General features: G+C 35.7%; 2 protein-coding genes across 3 annotated transcripts; one reads left to right on the top strand and one right to left on the bottom strand.

The window, feature by feature from the left end:
• The first annotated feature begins 1,135 nt into the window (after positions 1 to 1,135).
• Positions 1,136 to 22,761, top strand: LOC129804429 (unconventional myosin-Va). 2 transcript variants are annotated; one of them, XM_055851695.1, is made up of 9 exons: positions 1,137 to 1,346; positions 1,601 to 2,054; positions 2,120 to 2,250; positions 5,713 to 5,941; positions 9,385 to 10,421; positions 10,495 to 10,518; positions 10,695 to 10,808; positions 14,069 to 17,344; positions 21,721 to 22,761. In XM_055851695.1, the coding sequence occupies exons 1-9, from the start codon at positions 1,320 to 1,322 to the stop codon at positions 21,856 to 21,858; spliced, it is 5,430 nt and encodes a 1,809-aa protein (XP_055707670.1). In that variant the 5' UTR covers positions 1,137 to 1,319; the 3' UTR covers positions 21,859 to 22,761. The 2 variants fall into 2 exon arrangements, with proteins under 2 accessions (XP_055707671.1, XP_055707670.1); XM_055851696.1 differs by lacking the exon at positions 10,495 to 10,518 and having other exon boundaries at positions 1,136 to 1,346.
• Positions 22,747 to 27,651, bottom strand: LOC129804430 (transmembrane protein 18). Its single transcript, XM_055851697.1, has 3 exons — positions 27,451 to 27,651; positions 27,116 to 27,382; positions 22,747 to 23,103 (listed from the first exon to the last, which is right to left on the bottom strand). The coding sequence occupies exons 1-3, from the start codon at positions 27,511 to 27,513 to the stop codon at positions 22,990 to 22,992; spliced, it is 444 nt and encodes a 147-aa protein (XP_055707672.1). The 5' UTR covers positions 27,514 to 27,651; the 3' UTR covers positions 22,747 to 22,989.
• Between the last annotated feature and the right edge of the window lie 72 nt (positions 27,652 to 27,723).

Genomic DNA, 27,723 nt, shown 5'->3' with positions numbered 1-27,723 from the left:
TTATATTTATATATTTTCTATACCACAGTTTCATTATTTAGTTAATTTTGTTCCAAATAAAGCGAAAATCCATTCATATTCACAAATTTTAATTTGATAATTTCTCAGAAAAATTAAAAGTGTACCTTTCACCATCAATTTTTTTATCGATCGACCATGTTTTCATTCGACCATGTAAATTAAGTGCTAATCTTTATTGTTAACGATGCTTGAAATTTTCAAATAAAATAATTACTTATTTCATGAACAAAAAGGGGTTTTTCTGAGTGTCTGCAAATGATTTAATGAAACCCCGGAAATATTATTTTTTGGAGAGATTTTCTTATTGTTTTAGATGGGAAAGAAGAAAAGACCAGGAATATATTGTAATTAAACTAGTGTTCCAGATGGGAATTGAGTATTAGAGTATTGTAATTGTCTTTTAGGATGCAAAAAAAACTTCAGAGCAGAAAAACAACGTGTACTTCAAAGGCAATTTTATTTCACAATAGAGAGAGACAACTGAAGTTTATACAAAGCTAATTTCTTAAATTCAAACATAGCCGTTGGTTGCTAATTTTCATACTTTAACAGAATAAGAACAAATCCTGGACTCAGGAGCAACTCAACAAGGTTTTGGAAGCCTTTCGTCGCGGTTTCACTTACACTGTTTGTCTCCAATTAGGAACTTTCCCTTGTCTCCATTTGGATTAATTTGTTTCCAATAGAAGCATTTTACGCTCGCGTATTTTTCTTGTATTTAAGAAGTTTTCAAATTATATCTAAAGAATTTTCACTAAACAGTTACATTCTAGAAGAGTCAAGGAGCAAATTTATGTAATTCTCATCAGAAAAAATATGAACTTAATGTTTTGAATCTTCTGTCAAAGTTAAAGCGTCTGGAAATGGTTTTGAATTAGGACATTTACTCTACGAGAAATGTGATTATAGTTGTTTTCACTCTTCATTCTTTTTCTCTAAAAAAAAGGAAAAAAAAGAATATAAAAATAGGAAAAGTTGGCCACAAAAATTTTATCTTCTTTCTGTTGGTTTCCACAGTTTGAATTTGTTTCTTGTGCTGTGTGCATGAACTGTGGGAAAAATTGTAGGTTTGTGTCTAAAATCACAAATCCATCTAGTGGTAAATCTTCATATTCAAATAGAACAAGAAGAAGAATAGAGTTCACGCCAGCAGTGCATTTCTTTCGATTGTTGAATTTTCTTTCCTCATTTTTTCCGTCTTAAATTCCGATTTTATCATGTGTCCGCGTATTAATCGATAGAAGAGTGGTGTGATAAAGTGATCAAGTGCAAAGAGCTTTGTGAAAAAAACCAGGAAAATGTCGATATATGAGCTATATGTGAAGGTGAGTCCGGATGCCATACAAAAGCCTCTTTTGGGGTCACTCTCTGACCCCATTTGTCCAAGAAATCTGCCATGACCCCCAACGCCCAGTACGCAGTGATGATTGTGGGAGATTTTTCTACAATCTTGTAGAAATTTGGGCTTGAGAAAGTCTTTTAAATTTAAAAAAAAATGATTAAGTCAGAATTGATTCATTGGCTCTTATCAATTTTTCGATAACATCCAATCAATTACCACGCTGTCTCACGGTTCCAGGGTGCACGTGTCTGGATACCCAACCAGGAGAATGTTTGGGAGAAGGCAAGTCTCCTGAGAGACTTCAATCGGGGTGACAAGAGTGTTCACCTTGAAGTGGAGGCAGATCTGCAGAAACGAGAAATCCCAGTGAAAAGTGAAAAGAATTTGCCTCCACTTCGAAATCCTCCCATTCTCATTGGTCAGAATGACCTCACAGCCCTCTCATACCTCCATGAGCCGGATGTCCTGTACAATCTTCAGGTGCGCTTCTGTGAACGCCAGAAGATCTACACATACTGCGGAATCATCCTCGTGGCCATAAATCCCTACAAAGAAATGGCTCTGTATGGGCAGGATCTCATCCGAGCCTACAGGGGGCACTCAATGGGGGAGCTGGAGCCCCACATCTTTGCTATTGCCGAAGAGGCTTACACAAAATTGGAACGTGAGAACTGCAATCAGAGTATAATAGGTACTTGGTGTCTCCCCCACTTGGCGATTGTCTTGCTATTTTCACACTTCTTCCATCTCTTGCAGTGAGTGGCGAATCTGGTGCGGGAAAGACAGTATCGGCCAAATATGCTATGAGATACTTTGCCGCTGTGGGCGGAAGTGAGTCTGAGACGCAGATTGAGCGTAAAGTTCTCGCCAGCAGTCCCATAATGGAGGTAATGATTTCTCTGTCAGCTAATTATTGCATGGAAGCTCACTAAAGAGCTAGAGTAAAGTTTGATAGGAGAGGGGAGGGGCACAATAGCAAAGTCAGAAAAGATTTATGAGCATATTTTTGTATCAGTCACAATCTCTGGGGAAATTCGGAACGTATTTGAGGAACTTAACATTGGCCAATTATTAATATACACCATCAATATTTTAATTCTAATTGGAAGAAAAAATATTTATTTTTGTTTGTGCTCTTCTAGAATCTCTAAATTGGTTCTTAATATTTCGAAACTTAAAGAGACCAATCGCTTCGAGATAAAGACTTGGAGTCTTCAGAGGCCCTACCATAAATTGGCCTTTAATTTTTCTATCATAACTCTTCTGCTACTCCAAAACATATTTTTTTAATAACTTGGAAACGTATCGGGTCATTTTTTATTTTTATTTTTATTTTCGTTTAACGGTGACACCCCCATCCTCTAAAAAAATCAAATTAAAAATTAATGACTCCGGCACACCTTTTAGATCAGGAAAATTTCATGAAGTTGAAATTCGAAACCCTTTCTTTCTCACATGTTTTGCATATGACTATCTCATTCTTTCGCATACCAAATTCGATTGATCTAAATTGAAAGAAGAAGAAGAGTGCGAAAGAATGAGAAAGACATATGCAAAACATGTGAGAAAGAAAGGGATCCGAATCTCAACTTCATGAAATTTTCCTGATCTAAAAGGTGTGCCGGAGCCATAAGGAACGTTTTTTCTTCTGTTTCCCTAATACATCCTTCCTTTCCGTCTGATGTATTATTCAGTGGCTTAATTCGAAACCAGGCGATTTCTTTTATTAAGTGAGATTCTTCAGAATCCCAAATATTGTAATCATCACAAAATCTCATATTCTCCGATCGCCCTCAAACTTTGCCAAAATGTGTTTAGTTGCTTCCCGATCTTGAAAATATGATAGCTAAAAAACTTTCCCGTCCGTCCGTCTAGCTGCTCTCGATTTGGTTCAAATTTTAGTATGATATAGCTGGGTCTCTTAGAGCATTCGATTTAAAAAAGGGGTGGCAAATCGTCCCAGGCTTTGCGAAATGCTCGATGCTATACCGCAAAAGTACTTTCGCATCATTTACCGTTTACCGGTTCTCAACCGATTTGAACCGATTCAAAAATCTCTCAAACGATCCCCTAAACTAATTTTAAATAATAGGATTGATTTTCAGATAAATTTTTTTATCGCTTATGAACCGGTTCATTACCGGTTCAGACTCAATTGGAACCGGTTCAGTTTTGTCGGAAATTCCAAGACCTTCTGAACCGAACTGGAAGGGGTCAAATTTTTTTCACGGTTCTAATTGTCAGACTTTGATCAATGAGGACGTTTTGGAAAGCTCTCCCGAAGTGCCACATCTTTTCATAGAAAGTTCGTAAAACTACCGCTAGGGGTGCTATTATTAAAAAGTAAATTTTCGCTCGGGCCTTCTGATCCGAGCTATAAGGGGTATAAATTGAAAAATTGACCGGCCTATATCTCCGATCCTAATTAACCATTTTGACCTACATTTTTGTTTGAATATTTCTCAATTTGTACTTCAAATCCAAAATTACATGCAATCCGAGTTTGCTCACGTTAAGAATCTCGCTAAGAAATAAACTGATCTAGGTTTATCCAGAGGCTCATCAAGCCTAATAAAATGTGAAGCTTATTTTGCACTCTTCCTTGTAAAAATATTGCAGATATTGTACCGCGACTTGAACAAATTTGCTCGTCGTAGTTCTTGAATTATTTCGGCGAATATTATGAAATAAATTTAAAATTTAAAGTTTTTTATGGAACTTTTTATAAACGTTTTTTTTTTGTAATATTTGAAGCTAAAAAGTGAGTCTTGAGTTATAAATTAAAATATATTTTTATTGAAATAATAAGAAAATAGGATTAATTTGCCTTAAAAATATAATTTCATTTCACGTGGCTGTAGAACTTGTAAATAAGCCCCGCCCATAATTTTAGGTTTCTTTTTTAAGAAGTGTTAATGGTAGTAATTTTACTTTATCTTTTTTTGCAAAGATTATGAACATATTAGGGTCGAAGGAACGTCTGTTCGACAGGGAACCCCTATTGACATTTTTGTCAAAATGTTGAAAATTATTTAATGTATCTAATAAAATATAAGTAATATAACGTTTTTTTCTGTAATATACCTTTAACTATAAACAGAGATGTTCAAATTTCATATCCCAAATAGTACAAAGTAGGGTGTCAATAGGTGCTGACACGAGTTCTTAAAGTGTCAATAGACGTTCCTTTCACCCTATTTGACTTTCAAGCTGCCTCAATTAGTTTACTTCAATCTAATAATGGAAAACCTTCCATGAAAAATAAGCCACGCCTTTTTTATGATTTCAAAGTGGAAATCATAAATTACTCAAGCTCGCTTATAAGGGTTATTAGAAAACAATGATAAAATTAAGATTAAAAAAAAACAAAGAATATAATTTAGTATTGTTGACTAAAATTAATTAAAAAGTATTTTATTTTTTAGATATTTTAATTTTTTATAAATCAACCTTTCGACCTTGTCTAAAAAAAAGTGGTTCATTAAGTGTGCCAAATTTCGGCATAGTTACATGCAAGCGACAAAGTCTCATGTTTGAAATGTAATATTTTTAATAAAAATTGAATATTTTTGTTACTCTTTTATAAGAAATGTTGCTTGGAACCTTGTAGATAATTTATCATCTTTATTTTCTCTAAAATCATTCTTAATACATTTTAAAATGAATAAAAATGTAGACATAGCATTGGTGGCCTATTTCGGTCACCTTCATTCTCATAGTTCTTTGCCCTTCCAGAATTCTTTAAATATCTTTTTCAGATCATCTTGTTCGTCGAAGCGACATTTTTTGTTATTTTTTTGCATTGTACAATCTCAAGATTATCCAAAAACTAAAAATTGATAGAAATTCGAGGAATAAAAAATATGGCCGAAATTGCAAGCTGGCCGGAATTTAGCACACTTACCCTAAGTGAGAGATTTCAAGAAATGCCCCCCTTGAATTTTTCATAAATAATTTTAAAATATTTTGCGTCATTTATGCAATAACAGAGAAACTTTTCCTTCTCCATCGATTAGCACTTAAATGCTATAAAAAGAGTCCCATAAATATTTAAAAATTAATTTACCAAAAAATCGCATTACAATGTTGTGGTGGTCTTTTTGCTTTCAATTGTGAAGCAAAAAAAAAGGGGCAACAGACCGGTGGATCTCTTTCCTCTTGGTCAGTGTTGAAAGTGAAACAGAAGTCGGTGCTTGTAAATCCAACCATGGTTTCGGTACAGATTCTTTTTTCGTCAATTGAAAGCTTTTAAAATTACTTTTAGGGAGTGTTAATAGAAGCAAATATTTGACTTTTTCTGTGAGCACTATCTTATCGTGCGAGCTCAATTGGGGTCTTTAACTTTTCAGGCGATTGGAAATGCTAAAACCACTCGGAATGACAACAGTTCGAGGTTTGGCAAATTCACCAAACTTCTCTTCACCAGCGACATTGGGGGTAGGTCCCTGATAGGAGCTACAATGCAAACTTATTTGCTGGAGAAGTCAAGAGTGGTTTTTCAGGCAGCTGGAGAGAGAAATTATCACATTTTCTATCAATTGTGCGCAGCTAGAGACAAGTGGCCAGAATTAATGCTTGGTAAGTCAATATTTTCTTTGTTACAGCAGACACAGAGAAAATGTACACTATTTAACAAATTTAAATAGTTTATCTTTTCTTACTTAAAAATTGAATGATCCATTTTATTAAATTAATCATATAATGTTATAATGAATTCAATTAAAATGGATTTTTGATATAATTTTAAACTTTATAAATTGATTTGACTTATTCTTGAAGCAATACAGAGCACTAAATTGATGAGATTACATTCAGAAGTATTTATTTTTAAATGAAATAATTTTACTCTGTCCATTAATTATAAATAGGATAATTTTAATTTCTTGAACCCAAAGAGACAGAAATACATTTAATCCAGTTTTTTGCCGGAAAATACATGGTTTTGGAGGAGATAGAGGGGGTTAAAGGAAGAGATAAAAGTTAAAAGTTAAATGTCCGAGATAATGCTTACTTATGGGGTGGTCATCGAAAACCGGAAACCGATATCTGTTACCGCTTGACCTCTAGTTCGGGAACAAATTTAAGGTCAAGTAAAAAAATAATTTCCGCAAAAATCATTTAACTACACTCACAGTCTCGGGATTATGCACATTTTCTGACCGAAAAAAACGCGCAAAATGGCATTGTTCATCGAGAAAATTTGCATACCCTCAGGGGCTTTCTTTTGAATAAATCGGTTTATTAGAAATGCATTAACAAACAGTACTTTTTGGCCAGAGTTCTTCAATAAGTGGTTAGAATATTTAAAAATGTTCCCCTAATAATAGAAATTAAAGTTTTATTCTGAGAAGAAAGACAGCGTTTTCAAATTTCCCACGTCGCAAATTAGTATACATTCAGGCGTATTTCAAAAATGATTTAATAAATTGACCCCCAATAGTAGGCAAATTTGCATAATTGTATGTGCATAATTCCGTCAGGTGCATAATCCCGAAATGAATAATGCCGGGACTGAGTGTATCAGTAATTAACCGATTAATTACCAATGAAGACCAACGCAGTTGGGTTCGGAATTTCAATACCTTTCCAAAAACCCCAAATTTCTCCAAATCGGTTAAAAAATGAGCCTTCCAAAATGATTAATTTTTGTTCTTCAATAATTCAAAATGGCGATTTTTTCCGTCACAGATATGTTTGGACGAAATGTTTGCTTCGGGTACCTCTAAAACATATCCGAAAATCATTGGAAAAGCTTGGGCTAATTTTGAGAAAAACCAAAAAAAACAACCTGGTTTTAGAGGGATGGAGGGGCTGAACGGAAAAGGAAAATAGCGTCTGGAGATGATGATTTTTATTAAGGGTCGCCGAAGACTGCAAGTTGATATCTTTTATCATTTAAACTCCAAAGTACTGAGTTAATTAATTTTAATTAATTATTTGACGAAATCGGGTGAATACAGGGTGGCTGAAAAAAATGCAACAAACTAAAGCGCTATATTATCCTCATTTGTTGTTCAACTTTTTTTAAATAAAGAAAAAATGGTAGTAAATACATCAAAATTTTAGAATATTAGCAGTTTTGTTCAATACGATCTTATTTTGACTTGACTATGGTCTTAAGTCTGTCAGAAAATACATCGTAGTTTGCACGGATGTCAGCCTTCTGAATGTCCTGCTATTCACAAGGAAGGGCTGCCTTCAGCTCATCGACACTTTTCTACTTTTTAGTCCTGACCATGAACGTGCTGCGAATTTACTCCTTCGTCGATCAAGCATAACTTCTTTATGAGGATCGACGATGTCTCTTCCTTTTTCAAGATTTTTAAGGCTTCATATAGAGGTCCTCTAACAATATTTATTTCATGGTTATTTGCGATCTATGCGTCTCAGAGATCGTTTGTTTGCACATGTGACGCAGATTTTGTTCAATTTGCTTCTTCACTTTAAGAACGATGACTAGGGATCAAGCATTTTTTTTAGACCGTCACCAAAGCATTTTAAAATGCTACTAGTATCCCTGTACCAAGTTATGTCTCGAAAAACGGAAAGTTTAATTACATTCCGGTTTTAAAGAGCCCTGACGATAGCTGCTTCCGCATTTCTTGCAAAATATAGCAACATTAAATTGTTAAAAAAGTTTTACAAAATATTTATCGAAAATGCTCTTGTAGGTTTTCAGCCAATAAATTTATTTGGATTACTTGTGACTGATAGATTGTCTCTAGCGATTTAGTGCTTTTAGCTTTTCAGCCTTACGTCTCGGGCATACGCCACCTATCTTTTGGCAAAATAGTTGCCTCTTCAAGGTAACTCAGGCAAAATTCCCTGCTATCTGGCTATAGTGCACTTCTAAAGTCACAAAAATTCAGAAAAGGAATTTTCTATAAGCTTTAGTACTGCGCGTAATGCCTTGGTAAGAAGCTTACTTGGTACTGGAAGTTACTTAATAATACAGTAGACTCTCCCTCAATTGGGCATTTGGGCCAAAATGTCATCCGGTTTAACGATAGATTTGGGCGTCAGAGCCTTTGTAATTTCCACAAAAAGCGCTCAATTGTAAAGAATCACGATAAAATAGGAAGAACTGCAGCAAATTTGAGCAAATTAGCTTCATAATTAAACGTGAAAATTATCAACATTATTCGCCCGATTGAAAAAGAGTCGATTGAACGAGAGTCTACTGTAATAATAATAATATGCCGGCACAACATTCCATGTAGGAATAAGGCCTTCCCGCAAGGGGATTTCTAGACATGTATTATTATTTTTTCTTGTACGGGATGAGGTTGTCAGTCCCATGCCCGTGGAATCAAGTGCAGTGAAGCTCACTGAATGAAATCCGAACACCTTTAACGCTAGAAAAATTCCTGGTGACCCAAAGGGAATTCGAACCCAGAACACTTTGCATCATAGAGCGAGTGCTTTACCTCTTGACCGACTTAACCCATTGAGTGCCCTGGAAGCTACTTAGCCCTATTAAACTTAGCACAAGAATTATGGCCTTTAATAACCTTGGCCAAGGGTTGAGTCAATGCATGCAATAACACTAAAAAAAACCGAAAAAGTTAAAATAACATTCCGGAAATGTTAATTTTACCCTGCAGTATTGATCCAAAATCGGTGTAAATATTACCCTTTTTAGGTGTATTAGGGGTTAAAGGTACCCTTCTTCATGTTAATTTTACCCTTAATAAGGTGTAAAATTAACATTAAAAAATGTTGATATATTTTTACACTTAAAATGTGTTAAATTTCTGATGAAAAAATGTTAATCGCACCCTCTTTTTTTCTCAGTGAAGGCATGTACTAGCGAAGATACCGCTATATTCCTTCCGTCAGGAGTTTAGGTTTAGCCTCTTCTTATATCTTGCTTTGCTCTGTTTTCGAGTTTAAATAAAAATATTCAAATAGGTAAATAATTCATTCGACGGCTCATAAACAAAGCCCCAAGTCCCTACCTCCCTTATTATCCAAAAGTTTGCAATCTTTCAGAACTTTTGGCAATATCTGTTTTCTTGCAGATCATCAGGACAAATTTTTATACTTAAACCAAGGAGAATCTCCGGATATTGCAAAAGTGTCGGATGTCAATCAGTTCGCTGAGACAGTTGCAGCCCTGCAGACACTGGGATTCCGTCAGGATGAGATAAATGATGTGATGAAGATCCTAGCGGGAATTCTGCATCTGGGAAATGTCAAATTTCTACCCAAATATCTCCCAGACTCCCAGGAAGTGGACAACGAAGGATGCTCAACAGCTGCCGATGATCTCCACTTAGGAATCCTCAGTGAATTGCTCAAGTTGAACTTCAGTGGACTCAGGAAGTGGCTGACAATGAGACAAATTGAAAGTGTTAATGAACTTGTGGAGATTCCGATAAATCGTGAAGCAGCTGAAGCAGCCAGAGATGCTCTGGCTAAGCATATTTATGCAAAACTCTTCCAGTATATTGTGGAAGTGATTAATAAAAGTCTCGTGAGCGAGTCACAGGAACACTCATTTATTGGTGTCCTGGATATTTATGGCTTTGAGACATTCGATGTGAATTCTTTCGAACAATTTTGCATCAATTACGCCAACGAGAAGTTGCAGCAGCAATTCAATCAGCACGTGTTCAAATTGGAACAGGAAGAGTATCTCAAGGAGGGTATCAAATGGGAAATGATCGATTTCTATGACAATCAGCCATGCATTGATTTGATAGAGTCAAAATTAGGTGTCCTGGATCTTCTGGATGAGGAATGTAAAATGCCACGGGGTAGCGATGAATCGTGGGTTGGGAAGTTGTCTGAGAAATGTGCCAAGTACAAACATTTTGGGAAAACACGATTTGGCTCAGCTGGCTTTGTCGTTGAACATTTTTCTGATCGTGTGGAGTACACAGCTCATGGATTCCTGGAGAAGAATCGTGATACCGTGTCCAAGGAACTTGTAAACATTTTCCGAGAATCCCGTATGGGTTTGTGCCATCATCTAATGGATCTGGATGGAGTGGATGGAGAGAAAAAGCCAAGTCAATCGGGCACAAGGGTCGTCGTGAGTGCCTCGAGAGTTCAGGTAAGAAAGACTTCTGTCAACTTTATTTTAGACTTTTATTTTTTAATTCGATTTTCTCATGGAATTTTTGCAGCAATCAGGAGAAGCCAGGAAAAGAGTTAGTTCCATACTCATTTTTCCATTCAAATTCCTTTTCTTTCATTTTCTCAATATGCATATAAAAAAAGATATATACTAATGCTTTTACTTTCTTATTTGACTAACAGCACGATTTAATGTGTAAAAGAAATTCCTTGATAAAAAGAGTAATAACTGGATTTTTGTTTCTTGCAGCTGACACCTTCGAAGCAGCACAAGCAAACGGTGGGATCGCAGTTCAGGGAGAGTTTGACCCTCCTGATAAATACCCTGCACTCAACGACGCCGCATTACGTGCGATGCATCAAAGTGAGTCTATTTTAAATAATACTATAAAATTCTTTTACTTTTTATTGCTTTAAACATTACTAAATTTTCAATGAGTGAATCTCGACAGTGCAATTTTTTGGAGGATTTCTTTTTATTCTTTTTGATTAAAAATGATTACATTTTTAATCAAAGCTTTTGTGGTCACAGGTGAAATCTGATCTCGTCAGATCGGGTCCAAAATTTGGATTTAGGGCAGAATAACATTGACAGTAAAATGCTCACCGTATTTCGTTAATTTACGCATTTTCATTGGAATTCTTACGTAAATTTTCAATTACCGTATTACCTTATCTCATACTTGGTCGTACTAGGTAAAAATAATATAAGAAAATTGAAAAAATAAAACGAAAATGCGATAAACGGTGGGCAAAAAAACTACGATTCATTTCTCTTACAGTTTTTTTTTTTGCTCATCGTTTATCGAATTTTCGTTTTATTTCTTCAATTTTCTTATATTATTTTCACCGAGTATGAGATAAGGTAATACGGTAATCAAGAATTTGCCTAAGAATTGCAATGAAAATGCGTAAATTAACGAAATACGGAGAGGCCATAGCGAGCATTTTATTGTCAATGTGATTCTGCCCTTACACGTTTTGACACTTCTAGATCACGATTATATGCGCTTATGCCTCCGATTCCGACACACCTTTTAGAACAGTAAAATTTCATTAAATTCATTCCTTTTCTTTTTCAAACGATTTGCATAAGTCTATCCAACTCTATCGAATTTAAAATTGGACTGAACTAAATTTAATTTGGTTTGATGTTTAAAATAAGAAGAAGAGTGCGAAAGAATAGGACATACATACCTATGTAAAACTTTTAAGAAAGAAAGGGATGTGAATTTTTACTTTATGAAATTTTCCTGATCTAAAAGATGTACCGGAGCCATAAAAATCAATTTTCGTGGCCGTCCCGTCCCATCCCGTCTGTCGTATAACCGCTTTTAGAGAGAAAATGGAGGGAGATATCGATAAGGTCGATAAGCGGTTTTCGACAAAGCCTAAATGTCGATGGGCGGTTAGAAGTAGGTGATGTCATTTTGGAATACCCCAAAATTTTATTTTCTCAATAACTAAGCCCCTATGACATCGATCAATCTCAAATTTTAGTCTGTTATAGCTGGGTCTAAGAGTTTTTGATTAAAAAAAAATAAGCCCTCCTGCTGACTACCCTGACCCGAGCTAGAAGGGGTCACAAAAAACAAATTTTCGGAATTCGAAAAATTTTGGTGTTTTATAAAGCTATGGTGAAGTACTGCAACCCAGCCAATTTCAGCCGATTTAATCGAAGGTCCGATAAATCGAAAAATAAATTTTCGAAATTTCGATGTCGGATATCTTGGAACTTCTATTTTCAATTTATATATTTTTTTCTACCTTAACACGAGCTATAAATGAAAATAACTTGACCTTACTATATCTTCGGTGTTTGTAAAGCGAAAAGGTAAATTAAGCTAATTCAAAACCTGCTTCAAATGGAAATTTTTCGCTACTCCAAATGGAAACGTCATTGTTTTTATGATAAATACAGTACTAAATTATTATATTTGTATATTTTCTATACCACAGTTTCATTATTTAGTTAATTTTGCTCCCAATAAAGCGAAAATCCATTCATATTCACAAATTTTAACTAGCTAATTCCTCCGAAAAATTAAAAGTGTGCCTTTTCACCATCGAATTTTTCATCGATTGACCATGTTTTCCAATTTAAGCCACAATGAGGTGACTGTTTTTTATTCGTTTTGTTTAATATTTATGCCATATTTCTGGGTAATTTTAGTTAAATTAATTGCTAATCTTCATGTTAACGGTACGTGAAATTTTCAAATGAAATAATTCCCTATTTCGTGAACAAAAAGAGTTTTTCTGAAGTGTCTGCAAATGCTTCAATAGGAAACCCCGGAAATATGATTAGATTTTAGGGATTTGAGAAAAAAAAATTTCCTCGTTGAAACACCCTACTGTATGCCTTCTGTAACCAACTGACTCTGAATTTTTGGAGTAGACATCATGGAGTTACTATCAGAGATACTTACAGTACGGTTTTCGACTCTCTGAGTCGAAACCCTGGGTCTACAAGTAGCGTTTTTCAGGTGTACTTGTGCCTCATCTTTATGATATTTGACGTATTTGACCATTATGCCCAACGCTCAATAACTTTTGTTTTGTAAACATGTTTTTGACATTTCAATGAGAGTGAGTGAGATCTAGATCTAGTTATCTCGCTCACTCTCATAGAAAATTTAGAAAACATGCTTACAAACAAAAGTTATTGTGCGCTGGGCATTATATGTAACCTTTCGTGAGTTTCCATAAAATTTCGCAATTAAGCGACGCCGATTCATTCCACCAGTATCTCTGGACGATTTCCCACCTTTCAACTTTTTGTAATTTGCCATTTTACCCTAAATTATGAATTATCAAAAAATAGATTATTTCTTGTTATTTATCATCACTCTTATACACATATAATTACCATTGACAACCTTCAAAATGTACAAATGCACCATTTGCCTCTCAAATGACCTAAGCTCAAAATGTAACCGGTTAACATTAAGTTGGTTGCATGTTTGGACTGTTTTAAATTACTTTTTTAAATGAGGCAACAAACTTTTGGTTTTTCAAAAATGACCAACTTTTGGAAAATAATTATTTTTGATGTGAAATAAAATTAACTTTTTTTTTTGAAAAATATAAATAATATCTGTGGATTACAGAGAACTCATCTGCAAAAAGAAAAATTTGAAAAAGTATTTTTTTTTCTATCATTCTTTTCACTTGATTTCTCAAATATGCATTAGGCAACAAACTATTGACACTCACTGTACATACAAGTCTCCATTTATTTTATTACTGGGCTTACACGTGCAACAGAGAAAACACACACGCGCTTCGTACCAATTTTTCAGCTTTAAAAATGACTCCTGGTTGATTTAGCAAAATTCTTAATTTTTAAGTAAATAAATATTTATTTCCCAAAAGTATCTCATTGTTAAATAAACACAATAGCGCAATAGAAAACCAGAATGAGAAGTAAAAAATTAAGTTCAAATAAATAAATTAAACTTATGCAAATTGCATGAGAATTTCTGGATTCACTCATTGATTTTGTGAAAATTCTTCTGCATTTTAAATTATTCTGCATGTCAGTGTAATTGCTTTATCCTTGATTCCTAAAGTGGCATCTGTAAATAATTTATTTCACTTGTTATTTCCTCTTTTGCTGTCCAGCCCAATGAAGACAAGAAGGCCTTCAATTGGGAACCGGCAAAAATAGTACAGCAACTACGTGCTTGTGGTGTTCTCGAGACAGTTCGCATCTCTGCAGCTGGTTTTCCATCGCGTTGGACCTATGAGGACTTTTATGCGCGGTATCGTTTGCTCGGTCGTCGTGTGCATTTGGTGGATTGGAATGTGAAGGCAACGTGTACAAATATTGTGAAAACGTGGATTCAGGATGAGGATCAATACAGATATGGGCATACACAGATTTTCTTTAGGGCTGGTCAAGTGGCCTTTTTGGAGCAGACACGATCAGATGTGCGCCGGAAGTATATTATCAAGGTGCAATCTTTTGTGAGGAGATTCATCTACAGGCGGCGATATGTGAAGATCAAGCGATCGGTATTGCTCATTCAGACTTATTCACGGGGATATTTGGCTAGGGTGAGAGCTGAGGGGATTCGAAGGGAGAGGGCGGCAATTAAGCTGCAGAGATATGTTCGAGGATGGATCTGTAGGAGGAAGTATCTGCGATTGCGTCGTGCGGCTCTGGGACTGCAAACGTACGGAAGGGGAATGTTGGCTAGGGAGCGGTATAGAATCAAGTTGGATAATTTCAAAGCAACTGAAATTCAGCGATTCTGTCGTGGGTATCTGGCTAGAAGGAGATTTGCCCTCAAGAGGCAGCGAATTGTTCTGTGTCAGGCGGCAATTAGGGCTTTCCTGGCTAGAAAATTGTACAAGAGGATGAAGGCAGAAGCTAGAACTGTTGCTCATATTCAGATGAGATACAAAGGGTTGGAGAATAAAATTATTTCCATGCAACAGAAGATGGATGAGATCAACAAGGAGAATTTGGCACTGAAGGTAAAGGTATCGGAGATTCCGGAACTGAAGCAGAAAGTTGAAGTGGCTAAGGCGATGGAAAATGAAGTTAAGGCACTTAGAGCAGCATTAGCTGAACGAGATAGTGCTCTGGAGGTGATGAAGAAGGAATTGGATAGGGAGAGGGATGAAAAGATGGCCATTGTTGAGGAGAAGGCAACAGATGAGACCAAATGGAATGAACAGAGAGCATCATGGAGGAGAGAAAATGAAGAACTAAAGATGCAAGTTGAGGAAATGGTTGAGATGGCCAAGAAGGAAGATTCAACAGTGATTAGAGCGCGATTACTCTCAGAAGTGGATACCAATGAAGTTCATCAGGCATTCCAGAAGACTGTCAAGGATAAAGATACCCTGGAAACGGAGAATTATCTACTAAAGGAGGAAATTAATCGTTTGCAGCGTCTCGTGGAGAATCCCAATTACTACAGAAGTCATTCGAGGTCAATCAGCAATGCTTCGAGTCAGAATGAGGAAGACTTTGGCTATATGTCCGGAAAGAATACCCTGGAGATCCGAAAGGAAGCAACTTCAACACCGAAAAGGAGTGACGTTAGAAATACGGAGACAGCGATGACTCCGACAGCAGGAAGTTCTCCGACAGCTTTGATTTTGCGGCTGAGGAAGTTGGTGGAGGAGGAAAAGCATCGTGGAGAGATGCTGCACCAGAAACTGATGAGGATTGAGAGTAAGAATAGCAAGACGCCAGCTTCCACGGAAGATTCCATCAAAATATCCGAGTTGGAGATGGAGAATGAGAAACTACGGCAGGATTATCAGTTGCTGAGGAATAGTATCAACAGAGGAGTGGAACAGAAGGAGCTAGAAGCTCAGTATGATGCTCTCCAGGAGGAATTGAAGCGTCGCAGAGATGAATGCGTGCAGCTGAAAGTGGTTCTAGCTGAGCAGAGTCAGAGTTTGAGGACTCTCGGAGGGACAGCAATGCGCAATGGAGCAGATAGAGTTCAGGATGGAAATGAGTTAATTGAGGCTTTCCAAGCGCAAAAGCTCGTCAATCGGCAACTTGAGTCAGAATTGACAGCCCTGACCGAGGAGAATAATGCAAAGCTGGCGGAACTATCACAGCAAAATGATGAGCTGAAGAGTGAGAAGAATAAATTGCAGGCCATTGTGGAGGAAGCTCTGGCGAGTGGAGATATTGGGGACAGTCAGAGTTTGATCTTCCTGAAGCATGAACTGGAAAAAACGGTGGTAGATTACGTCGAACAGAAGGAGATAATCAATGAGATGACGAGGAAACTCAGTGAACTAAAGAAGATCAATGGGATCCTCAGTGCGAGGCTGAGAGAGAATGGAATAAGTGATGCCCTAGAACTGACTGAAGATGCGTCAGAAAATCTGGTAACGGTAAAGAGGAAGGCTCAAGTTTACCAGGGAATTTTCAAATATCGCGCAGAAGACGAAGGGAAGATCATTCAGAGACTAACAGCAGATTTTAAACCTCGCACAGCTATCACGTTGCTTCCTGGACTACCAGCTTACATCATCTTGATGTGTATTAGATACACAGATCTCATTAATTCAGATCAGCATGTCCGGACACTTCTCACGAATTTCGTGGTGCAAGTGAGGAAGCTGTATGTATCGAGAACTCCAACGGACAATAGAGTCCTCTGGTTGACGAATATGCTCAAATTGCACAATCTCCTGAAGCAATATGGAGGCATTGATGAATACATTCGGCTCAATACAGATGCTCAAAATCAACAACAACTGAAGAATTTCGATCTTTCGGAATATCGTCAAGTGATCTATGAGAAAATTATCAGTTTCTATGAACATCTCGTGCGTCAAGTTCAGGATCTCATAAAACCCGTCATTGTCCCGGCCATTCTCGATCACGATGAAATGGCACGGGGAAAGAGTAGTAGATCACGCACAGTTTCCCTTGACATGGCGTCTCCTCCTGGTCAAGGTACCGAACCCAAATCCCTCGTGGATCAACTTGATCACTACTACAAGCAATTCCGTTTCTTCGGTCTGGATGACTGCTATATCGAGCAAGTGCTCAAGCAACTGATGTATTACATTTGTGCCATTGCCCTCAATAATCTCATGCTGCGGCAAGAGCTTTGCATGTGGATCACGGGCATGAAGATACGCTACAATGTGGGATGCATTGAGACTTGGGCGAGGGAGAATAAACTCCCAAAGGAAATTCTAACGCCTCTTCAACCACTGATCCAAGTATCTTCACTTCTGCAGAGTCGCAAATCTGAGGAAGATGTGCAAACTATCTACGATCTCTGTTCTTGCTTGACTTCGGCCCAAGTGCTAAAGATCATCAAATCGTATACGTTGGATGATTGTGAGAACCCAATCAAACCCATTTTTATTGAGAAACTCACGAAAAAACTTCAGGAGAGGGAAAAGAATTCGGTGAGTACAGCTTTCTTTTTGATCTTTGATTTGTTTTGAGAAAAATTAATACTTCCAGTTAAAACGGTAATCCTTCCAGTGTTCACAGATATTTTCAACTATATAATCACAACTTCAAACTACCTTGATTCTTGGAAACAGGCTCTTGTAGTTCCTATTCCCAAAATTACTAATCCCAAATCTCCTGCCGACCTCAGGCCCATCAGTCTTCTTCCTGTACTATCAAAGGCCTTTGAGTTTCTTCTTCATGAGCAGATTTCGCAATTTGAATCAAAACAGTCTCCTTTCGAAAAGGCCATTGGGCATTGGCTTTCGAAGACATTGCATCTTCGATAGATCGAAATCGCTTTGTGATTCTTGATCTGTGCTGGACTTCACTAAGGCCTTTGATTATTATTATTAATCGTATCGAGATATTTATTACAAGGTAATCATTTTTACAATGTCATATCCCGTGTTGGAAGGATCTGCGAAGTCCATTGTAGACCGGTCCAGGAGCGCCTTCCCGTGTGGTGAATGCTTCTTCCATGCTCCCAGAGTTGTTGGGCGAGGCGGTGCATTTTTATTGCGTTGTAACACAGTGAAAATATCTTTTTCTAAACATTCAGATCTTTGCACCGGGCGGGACTCGAACTCACAACAGTGAATCAAGCCGGGGAATCGATCCGCCCAAGAGCCAACGGTCTTGCCTATTGCGCCGGTCTTGCCTATAGGCCTTTGATAGTCTTCCTCACAATCTCCTTTGCTATAAGTTATGTTCTCTTTTTAAGTTTTCTTCCTCTGCAGTGGCCCTTATTCAATCTTACTTCTTTGGAATACTTTATCGTGAAGTATTGTGACCGTGGTGTCACATATAAGATTAATATTAAGAAAAGCCGAAGAGAGAGGTATATAGTATGCAAAATTTCAAATGGAATATTACGTGTGTTAGAAAGAGTACACTTTAGTGGAGTGAGTGGAGTAATACAATGAGTAAGATATTACTGTTCGTATTAATTGCTTTCTGAATCGTATTACAGGCAATTCGAGCAATTTTCCATGCGTGCCAACTGTGATTCGGTCAGTTTTCGAGCGAAACACAAGAGAGAGGCAAGATAAAACACTTGCTATCCTTTGTTGGCATTCTCGCAGATCAGAAAGTATTAATCTTAATATTAATCTTATATGTGACATAGTCATGAGAATATTTCCTCGCCGTCTTTCTTAAATATGGGCATTCGTCAAGGCTCAATACTTGGCCCACTGCTCTTCTCCCTCTTCATCAATGACCTACCAGTAGTATTACAGAATTGCTCTTTTCATCTTTATGCAGATGACCTTCAAATCTATGTTGAGGATGAGCCCTCCAATTCCTTTCAGGCTTTTTGCCTTATGAATATCAATCTTTCCAGAATTGAGCACTGGGCAATATCAAATGGGTTGATTTTGAATCCTAAAAATTCTCAAGGTATTATAATTTCTAAAAAAAAAGGAGTTTCCCTTGATTTCTATCCTCACACATTTACGGCGAAATTATTCCTTTTTCTGATCAGATCAAAAACGTGGGGTGACATGATGACTTATTTTCGATACTAACGATTATCGATTCTGAAAAATTTAAACGATAGCAGGACTTCCCGTAACTAATATAGATATTTATCAACAGTCACATTCTGTGACTGTGAATGGCACAACAATGCGTATAAAGTCGACATTCGCTTAATCTAACAGTTATGGATTTATCGATACTATCGATTCGATAGTGTCGAAAAGTTATCACTCTACTCCTGGGCATAATCTTCAATGCAACTCTCTCATGGTCTCATCAGGCCCCGAAAGGTCAACTATTTGTCAAAGCTCGTGTGATCCTCGAGCGAGCGCTTCTTCCTTCTTTTAATTACGGAGCAGAGCTATATTTGGCAGCGGATAGTGACACAATTCGTCACCTGACGGGTTCCTTTAATTATTGTGTCAGGTATATTTGCGGCATAGAGAAGAAGAAGAGTGCGAGAGAATGAGATATACAGTGTGCGACAAAACCATAACCGCACCTAAATTTTTTCGAATTTTGAACAAATTATAGAAATTTTATTGTAGTTTTTACCTTAATACTTCCATTTTATCATCTGAGAAAAGAAAATTGCAATGGTTAGTCGGTTGAGTTTGATTAAGATTTTAAATTGAAAGAAATGTTAGAAACTGGCCTTTTTCAAAGTCACAAAACCATAACCGCACTTCAAATTTTATGAAAGAAAACGCACGAATCATCAGAAAAAGAACTTTTAGTACTTAGTGGTAGCTCAATGTTTACGAATCAGCTCAAAAATCCGGTTTGTCATACTCCTGATTAGATTCTGGATGGTGCTTTCCGGAATGTTATGCCAAACATCAAGTAACGCCCCGTCAAATAATATCTGCAGATATCTTTAAGATTTCTGTAGAGAAAATCTACACCTCTACAGAATATCTGCAGATAATTCTGTAGATATTCTTACGAATTTTATTTGGGCTTGGGACAAAATTCGTCAGAATATTTCGGCAGATTTTCTGACGAATCTCTGACGAATTTGTGTAGATATTTTGCCGATTTTCTGTAGATTTTTTCTACATTCCAGACTTTCCAGACAAGATGTGTCAGAAGAGATGGAAAAATTTTTCACTGAAGTTTGCAAAATTCAATAGAGTTATTTTTTGTGATATCACGGTGTTTATATAAAATAAAGAATTCTGCGACGCCGTGTTACAAGTAGAGAAAAGTGAAGTGAAAACTTTAAGCAGAGTATCGACCTAAATTTCGTGTTTTTGTATCATTCAATGGGCGATTTTTAAAAAATTAGTATTTTTGCTCGCATCTTTTTACTTATTTAAAATGTTTAATCGGTAATGCTTGTTAAGCAGAGCATACCATTTTCTTTATAACTCCTACAGTTTCTACATAAATCAACAATATTTTTGTGAAGTAATGGACACTATGCCGATTTTCTCGGCAGAAATTCTACCGAAAATCTGTAGATTTTCTGCAGAAATTCTGCCGAAAATCTACAGATTTTCTAGCAGAAATTCAGCAGAAAATCTACAGATTTTCTCTGAATACACTGGAATATACCGTTAAAATTCAAAAAACCTCAGAGTAAAATCGGCAGGTAGAATAATGATTTGACGGGGCAACTTTGACTTCTTCCACGTCTTGATATTGGCGATTTTCATTGTAAACACTTCGCATAAGTATTCCCCAGATGTTTTCAATAGGGTTAAGGTCAGGAGACATGGCGGGCCAGGGTAGAATGTGAATACCCTGGGCAGAAATCTAGTCCTTCGTCTCCTGACTTACATGAATACTGGTGTTGTCTTGCTGAAATGTGTATATTTCTCATTCAAGTATGGCAGCAAACCTCTTTGGGGGATTGATATGTAGTCTCGACTCTTCATTCGATGCGAGGTAAAGCGTAATTCTATAGGGTTCCTCTCGCACAAAACGCTCCCCAAATCATGAGTGATCCTCCTCCAAAGTTCATTTTAGAAAAATACTGCGGTTCTTTCCTTAACTCTTTCCGGACCGCAGCATATGCTGCAAGCCAATTTCACAATTTTTTAATCAAAAATATCCAAGCTCAGGAATTAATTGAGGTCTTACAAAAAATATGCCGAAACCATAAACAAAATTTTCAAAATCGCATACTTAGATTTCGAGATATACTACAAAACGTGATTTCTGACCGGTTTAGAATGTGTTTTTCAAAAACTAATAGCACAGAAATCGTCGTACGCGCGAGGAGATATATTTAAAAAAAAAATTATGAAGATATCTCTTTCCAAACCAGACATATTGCGTACTACGGAGGGCCGGACGGCCAGCCGAACCCGAAATTGCCGGCTTATGATTTTCGGTATCACGTATGTTCAAAACATATACCCTGTGAATTTTAGCTCGATCTGAGCACTTTGAGAAAATCGGAGGATTACAATAGGATTACAATAGAAGGAATCAACCTAAAAGACGGAGCATTTGATGGGTAGCGACCGTTGTAAAGCGCGACAGGTACACTCAGTCCTTCGGGATTATGCACCTGACGGAATTATGCACATACAATTATGCAAGTTTGTCTACCATTGGGAGGCAATTTGCTAAATGATTTCTAAATAATTATAAAATGTGCTGAAAAAATCTATTTGCAACAATCAAAAATCATATGCAGTTAAAAATAACTGTTATATACGGAAAGAGATGTAGCCGAAAATTTGCATAACAATTTACTTCCATTTGCATTGCATATTGTGAATGTAAATTTGCAGCAGACACGCGTTTGATCTTAGTGATAGCATATTTTGTTTTCGACGCTTGAATTACAAATGAGGATAAAACAATAAGGAAAATTTGTCTGATGTTTCATTTTCAGGGTGAAAATACAACATTCACAACTGACGAGAATTTTGTTCATCCTCTGGTTGTAGTCTACAAACACTGTGAAATTCGTTTGGAAGAAATTGACTTGCCACCCATTCTCAATTTGGATGGACTCCTGACCAAAATTTAAGGAGGTAAAAGGACAATGGAAGTACTTAGATTTATTACCTAACATTCCTAGATTTGCTTTAACAAAAAAATATATATCAAATAAGCCTGAGACGATTTCCTTAAATATTCAACGAGAAAGTATTTAATCATTTTTCTCTGCATTTAGTTTTTATTAAAAAAAAAGACAAGAAAAGACAACAAATAACATTCCCTCTTGCACCTAAAATATTTTGTAGAGGCAGAGAATTTGTGGGAAAAGAAGTATTTACTACAAGTAGAAAGAGAGAATATTTAATGTGCAATAGATAATAATATTGCAATAGAGTTGGAAGAAGATGGTAGAAAAAAAAATTGTATATTTACATTTAGAAGAATGCAACTTAAACTGTGTTACAATTGTGAGAAAATATACTAATGAGAGATGTTTGAGGAAGAATATTTAGCATATTTAGCTGAAGACAAAAGTATTTATTCACTGTGTTAGAATTTAAAGAAAAGTATTCATGCTATTTACACTGTTGGATGATGGAGAAGTAGCTGATGGATTTATTCGCCATGTTTTGAGGCGCAGGGAACAGCTGTATTGTTCAAAAAAAAATTATAATAATCTAGAGTTGTTATCTGTTAAACCTTTCAGTGAAAAAGGTTAAAAGAAAAATTGTAAAATATTCCCTAATTTAAGATAAATTTGCAGGAATATAATTTATTGCTAGCGATATTGAGTTCTAAAATGAATTTATCACAAAAGAGTTGCCAGGACAGCAATTAAATTGTTTTCCCTTATTATTTTTTTTTCTTTGAGAAAAAAAATTGTATAGAACTAATTTATTTAAGATTGAACTTTTCTTCCTCTTTAGTGCAAAGAAGACACAAAAACGAAACATTTACAATAAAAAAACACTGAATATTGAAATCCATTTAATTTTTGGCTTTTTATTCATGGGTCGACTTGCTCCTTTTTTAAAAAAATTTACACAAAATATTTACAAAAAAAGACTCACCCAAAAAATCATCAACATGTATCTTTCTTTCAAAACAAAAAATAATCACAATTATTCAGAGTAATTTCTCTGTGACTAAAATGACAGAGAAATCGCCCTGATCAGTTGAGAAAGTGGTGAAAATTCCTGGATATTTCCATTTTAGATTTTCAGTCGTCTTTCAGGGATTGTCGACTGTTTTGTCGGCTCTTGCGGAGTTCTTCCCGAAGCTGAGCCGTTTTCAACTTTGCCATGAGCTGCGTTGATTGATACAACCAACTTCCCTGGAAAAGGTAAAAAAAAATATTAAAAATTGATTTTTTTATGGAGTGAGTGATAAAAGTTGTAAAATAATTTTTTATGCCTTCGGTAAACCTTTTAGATCAGCAAACTTTCATAAAATCAAAATTTACATCCCTCTCTCTCTCAAGTATTCTGAATATGTCTATCTCATTCTTACTCACCTCAAATTAGACAGGATTAAATTGAATTTTGTGTGATGTTTAAAAGAAGAAGAAGAAGAGTGGGATAGACAGGACTGACAAAAGGATTGAGAAAGGGTCATGAATTTTGATTTTTTGAAATTTTCCTAATCTAAAAGCTGTACTGAAGCCACTTTCAAGATTAAAGATTTCCAATTTTTGAGCTAGTGACGCTTAATTAACTTTCCCGACCAGATTTAAAAATATTTAAAACCATAAAAATTGTTTTACGTTTCCATTTAAGCTGATATCTTAAAACTCTTATAAAACCTCCATTTTTTATAAAAAAAAAAAATTATTGTGCACAAATCCAATTACCAATTGGATAATTTTCCACTAAAAAGGGCCCAAATGCACTCAGGCTGATCCGCGAACATATTATGATGTACAGTAGATTCTCGCTAATTCGGCTCTTTTAAGATCGGTCTAATTCGGGGAGCAGTTAAATTTGAAAAATGTTGACATTTTTCAAATTTGATTATGATTATCAAATAAAGCAAATGTACTCAAATTCGCCATAGTTTGTCTTAGTTTTGATGCGATTTTGCATCGGGAACTGGACTTCGCCTCTAGTCTGAAGACCGCTTTACGTGGATAAGGAAGACTTTAAAAAACATAATAATGGGCCTCAATAAATTCTGAGACCAAGATCAAGATCGAGATTAAGAAAATTTCAAGATTTTGGAATTCTGAAATCGAAAAATCAAGATCAGTCCAAATCTGTAAAATGTCTTGGAATCTTGAAATCCAAGACACAAACCGTGTGGATATCAAAATTTACAATTCTGAAACCAATTTGAAGAATTCAAGACGTCAAATTTTTTTTGTTTTCTTGCTTGAAATAATTCCAAGAACCTCTCGGAGGTGCTTATAATTTTCAAGATACAGTAGACTCTCTCTCAATCGGGAATATAGGGCAAAATGTCATCCGGTTTAGCGATAGAATTTAGCGTCAAAGCCTTTGTAAATTCCACAAAAAGCGCTCAATTATAAAGGATCACGATAAAATAGGAAGAACCACCGCGAATTTGAGCAAATTAGCTTCATAATTAAGCGTGAAAACTGTCAACAAAATTTGTCGCCCGATTGAGAAAGAGCCGATTGAGTGAGAGTCTACTGTACTAACAATTTGAAGAGTTTCGTATGGAAATAACTGACATGGTACAAAAACAGAATTACTATGAAAAATTCCGCGTTTAATCTTGTAATTTAATCGAAGTGGTAAATAATTTCTAGATGTTCGTATCGAAATACAACACCCTTATTAGAATACCTACAAAAGAATTATACCTTCCATAAGCATTTCAGAGTTTATCACACGTCACAAGTCTTGTTTGCACTTCGTTTACTCCCGATTATGGCCTCTCATTATTTAATACAACTTATAATTAATTTTCCTAATTTATATGATGAAATTTGAACAAATTCAGCACAGAAATGAAGATATTTGTCAGAAGTGATGTTTCGTTAAGTGTGGGAAATTTTTAAATCTTGGTTTTAGCTAAGACAATTTAATGGTGCTAATCACACTAAGATTTTTCACAATTTAATTTTAAATTGAGCATTAAAATTACGAGAACCACTTGAAATTTTTCATAGCCAGGAAACATTTTTGCGAGAAATTTGCTAAATTCAAAAGAGCCGCGCAGATTGCCAGTTGTCTTATTTTGTCATTTGTGATTTTGTTACATTATTAGAAAAATGAGTGAGTCCAGTGATGAGGAAGAAATTTTCCTACTTTACGTAAGATACATGTTCAATAAAAATGTGTCTCAAGGTAAACGGAAGAGATTGTGGGCCAGAAAATGGATCCGAGAGAGATCTGCCCACGGATTCATTAAAAAAATGTATGATGATATCGCAACTAGTGATTTTTTTGGATACAACAATTTTTTTCGTATGGCTACTGAAGAATTTGAGGAACTACTTCACATAGTTAGACCTCATTTGCAGAAAGAAACAACGAAAATTAGGGTGCATATATCACCTAAAATTGGAATTGTTGAGCAATTTTAACATTTTAATTTGCTGAGTTGAAATTAATTTGAGCAACCGCATTTATGATATTTTAGCATATTTAAACATGTTTTGGTTGGCCATGTATTAGTTTACCTATATCAATAAATAAGCGAAAATCTATTAAATCAAATGATTTTTAATACAAAATAACGCATCAATTCATCTGAAAATTAAATTGAATTTACAAATTGAAAAATCCTAGTGTGATAGCACAGTAAGTTCCATAAATACTTCGCGTCAGAATATGAAACCTTGATTTTGGAAATATTTGACAGCTTGAAATTTTGATCTTGGTCTTGGTCTCAGAATAGAGGCCATGATGTCTAATTTTTTTTTAGCATAATAAAAAATTGATTTAACCTTCTAACGGTGTTTTTTTTAATATGCAAAAAAACGTTCTAAAACAATGTTTTCTAGGATAATTATGATCCAATAAAGTCGAAAAAACCATCCATTCTTCATTATCTCTTTTAGTTTAGGCGCTAGGTGAGAAAATATAAAAATTTTTTGAAACTCTTTTTGCTTCTAAAATTCACATTTTTAGTTTTTTTTTCAAATTTTTTAAATAAAATATACAAAGTGGAATGACATATGTTTCAGTAAAAAATAAATTTATTTTAGTCAGATAACTTTAAATTGGTATTTTTATGGAAATTGGAAATGAGTTTTTTTGCACAAATATTTTTTGTGCAAAAAATATTTGCACAAATATTTTGTTTAGATGTAAGACGTTTTACAATTTTTGTTTATCGGTTTCATTTTTATTGCTGATTTTCGGTCAGCGAAAACTGTCTCGTCGTTAAAGGGTTAAACCGAGACATGGCTTAGTGGAAAATGATGGAAAACAAAAAGATAACATTAAATCAAATATTTAAAATATTCGACTTATAATGCAAAAAGCTCTAAATTGAGGTTTTTAGGAGCTGTTACATTAACAAAAATTAAAATTCTTTCTATTTTGTCTGACCAATTAGCTAAAAAGGCAACCTTCAGAGAAGTTTAAAATCTAGGACGGATTTGCAATTTAACTTGTCAATCGATAAGGCAATTATTGAGACAACTTTCCCTTTTTTAGAATTTGTTTTTTTTTTTCTTCTTCTTTTTTGCTTTACATTAATATTTACTTCTGCTCTGAAGAACAGTTATTGAAGCATTGCAAAGAGTATCATCAAACCCCTTTGGAACATCACGCAACATTTTATAACATCTTGCATGATTTTCAGTTTTAAATCAATGTCAGTATATTTTCATTAATAAAAGACAAAATAATAATAATTAAAATTGTTTGTTTTCCTTTAACATTTTTGTTTGCCCTCCAAATAACTCGATAATCCAAATTTTATGGATAATTTTTGCCACATTCTTAATAAGCTTATCAAATGATGAAAAAAAATCAGCTACAAAGTAATATGCAAATGCCTCTTTTCAGCAAATTAGAACTGAACAGGAGCACAAACAGCATAATTCTTTTATCATTTTCTTACACTTTTGATAACAGTCTATTTTTTCAATAACAAATACATTGAAAGCTACAATACGTCGGGTAAAACTACGAACAATTTTCATTATCAATCATTTACCCAGAAATTTTTAATTACAAGATCAATCATATTGAGAAACCGGCTTTCAGATCTGAATTGCATTGATTACACCGGCCTAATTTTAGTGGAAATTCGTCAATGTACATCAAATCCAGCAATTATTACTAAATTCATTTGAGTATCCCGAGTGTTCCCGGAACATCTGGCATTTACTTCTGGGACTAAATTGAGGAGGAACCCAAAAGTGTACTCACCACCATGAGCATCAGGTTGAGCAGAATTGGCACAGAGAAGACAATGGAGATGAACATGCCCTTACTATCAAAGTACTGCTGACGAGAGAATGTCCTCCAGTTGTGGGCAGCGAATTCATTGATGCTTTCTGAGAAGTACACCAAAAGGATCAACAGGAGAAAGAGGAGGACCTGAAAGTTGCCGTGATTGCGCGTGAAGAGTGTGGCCAGGGTGACAATAATATGAAACGAGATTAAGGCCAGACACAGCGGGTCGTACCAGTCAATCTGGAAATAGAAGTGGGGCCAGTAAACTTGGAGGCTGCGTAACCCTGAAAACAATCCAAAAAACTTACACTCTTCAGAAATCCCAGTATATCTTGAATTTCATTAACTTCTATGTAGTTTTCGTACACCATTGTACACCAGGCACCTGCAGGCTCTCACAGCACCACAATTTTATCACGCAACACCTGCAATTTCCCGATAAAAACACTCTGTTTCCCTCTGCCCAAAACCCGCACGCAGTTTTTTGCCACAGGAAAATAATAATAATCGATGTAGACGGCAGCGCCACAAGTGGCCAGCACAGGAAACACAAAATCGATGAAAATCTTTCCCGCCTGAAT

The sequence above is a fragment of the Phlebotomus papatasi genome, chromosome 2, assembly GCF_024763615.1.
Source record: "Phlebotomus papatasi isolate M1 chromosome 2, Ppap_2.1, whole genome shotgun sequence".
NCBI classification, from domain to species: Eukaryota; Metazoa; Arthropoda; class Insecta; order Diptera; family Psychodidae; genus Phlebotomus; species Phlebotomus papatasi.
Note: the sequence above shows the minus strand (reverse complement) of the source record. Positions and strands in the feature narration are given on the sequence as shown.

What these genes read in the sequence shown, in the direction of transcription:
- LOC129804430 (XM_055851697.1), bottom strand. Translation starts at nt 27,513, where the DNA reads ATGGTGTACGAAAACTACATAGAAGTTAATGAAATTCAAGATATACTG. An exon ending in TACTGGGATTTCTGAAGAGT is followed by an intron (nt 27,383 to 27,450) that starts GTAAGTTTTTTG and finishes TTCTATTTCCAG; the next exon opens with ATTGACTGGTACGACCCGCT. An exon ending in TCAACCTGATGCTCATGGTG is followed by an intron (nt 23,104 to 27,115) that starts GTGAGTACACTT and finishes TACCTTTTCCAG; the next exon opens with GGAAGTTGGTTGTATCAATC.
- LOC129804429 (XM_055851695.1), top strand. Translation starts at nt 1,320, where the DNA reads ATGTCGATATATGAGCTATATGTGAAG. An exon ending in CTGCAATCAGAGTATAATAG is followed by an intron (nt 2,055 to 2,119) that starts GTACTTGGTGTC and finishes CATCTCTTGCAG; the next exon opens with TGAGTGGCGAATCTGGTGCG. An exon ending in ATTACGTGCGATGCATCAAA is followed by an intron (nt 10,809 to 14,068) that starts GTGAGTCTATTT and finishes TTTGCTGTCCAG; the next exon opens with CCCAATGAAGACAAGAAGGC.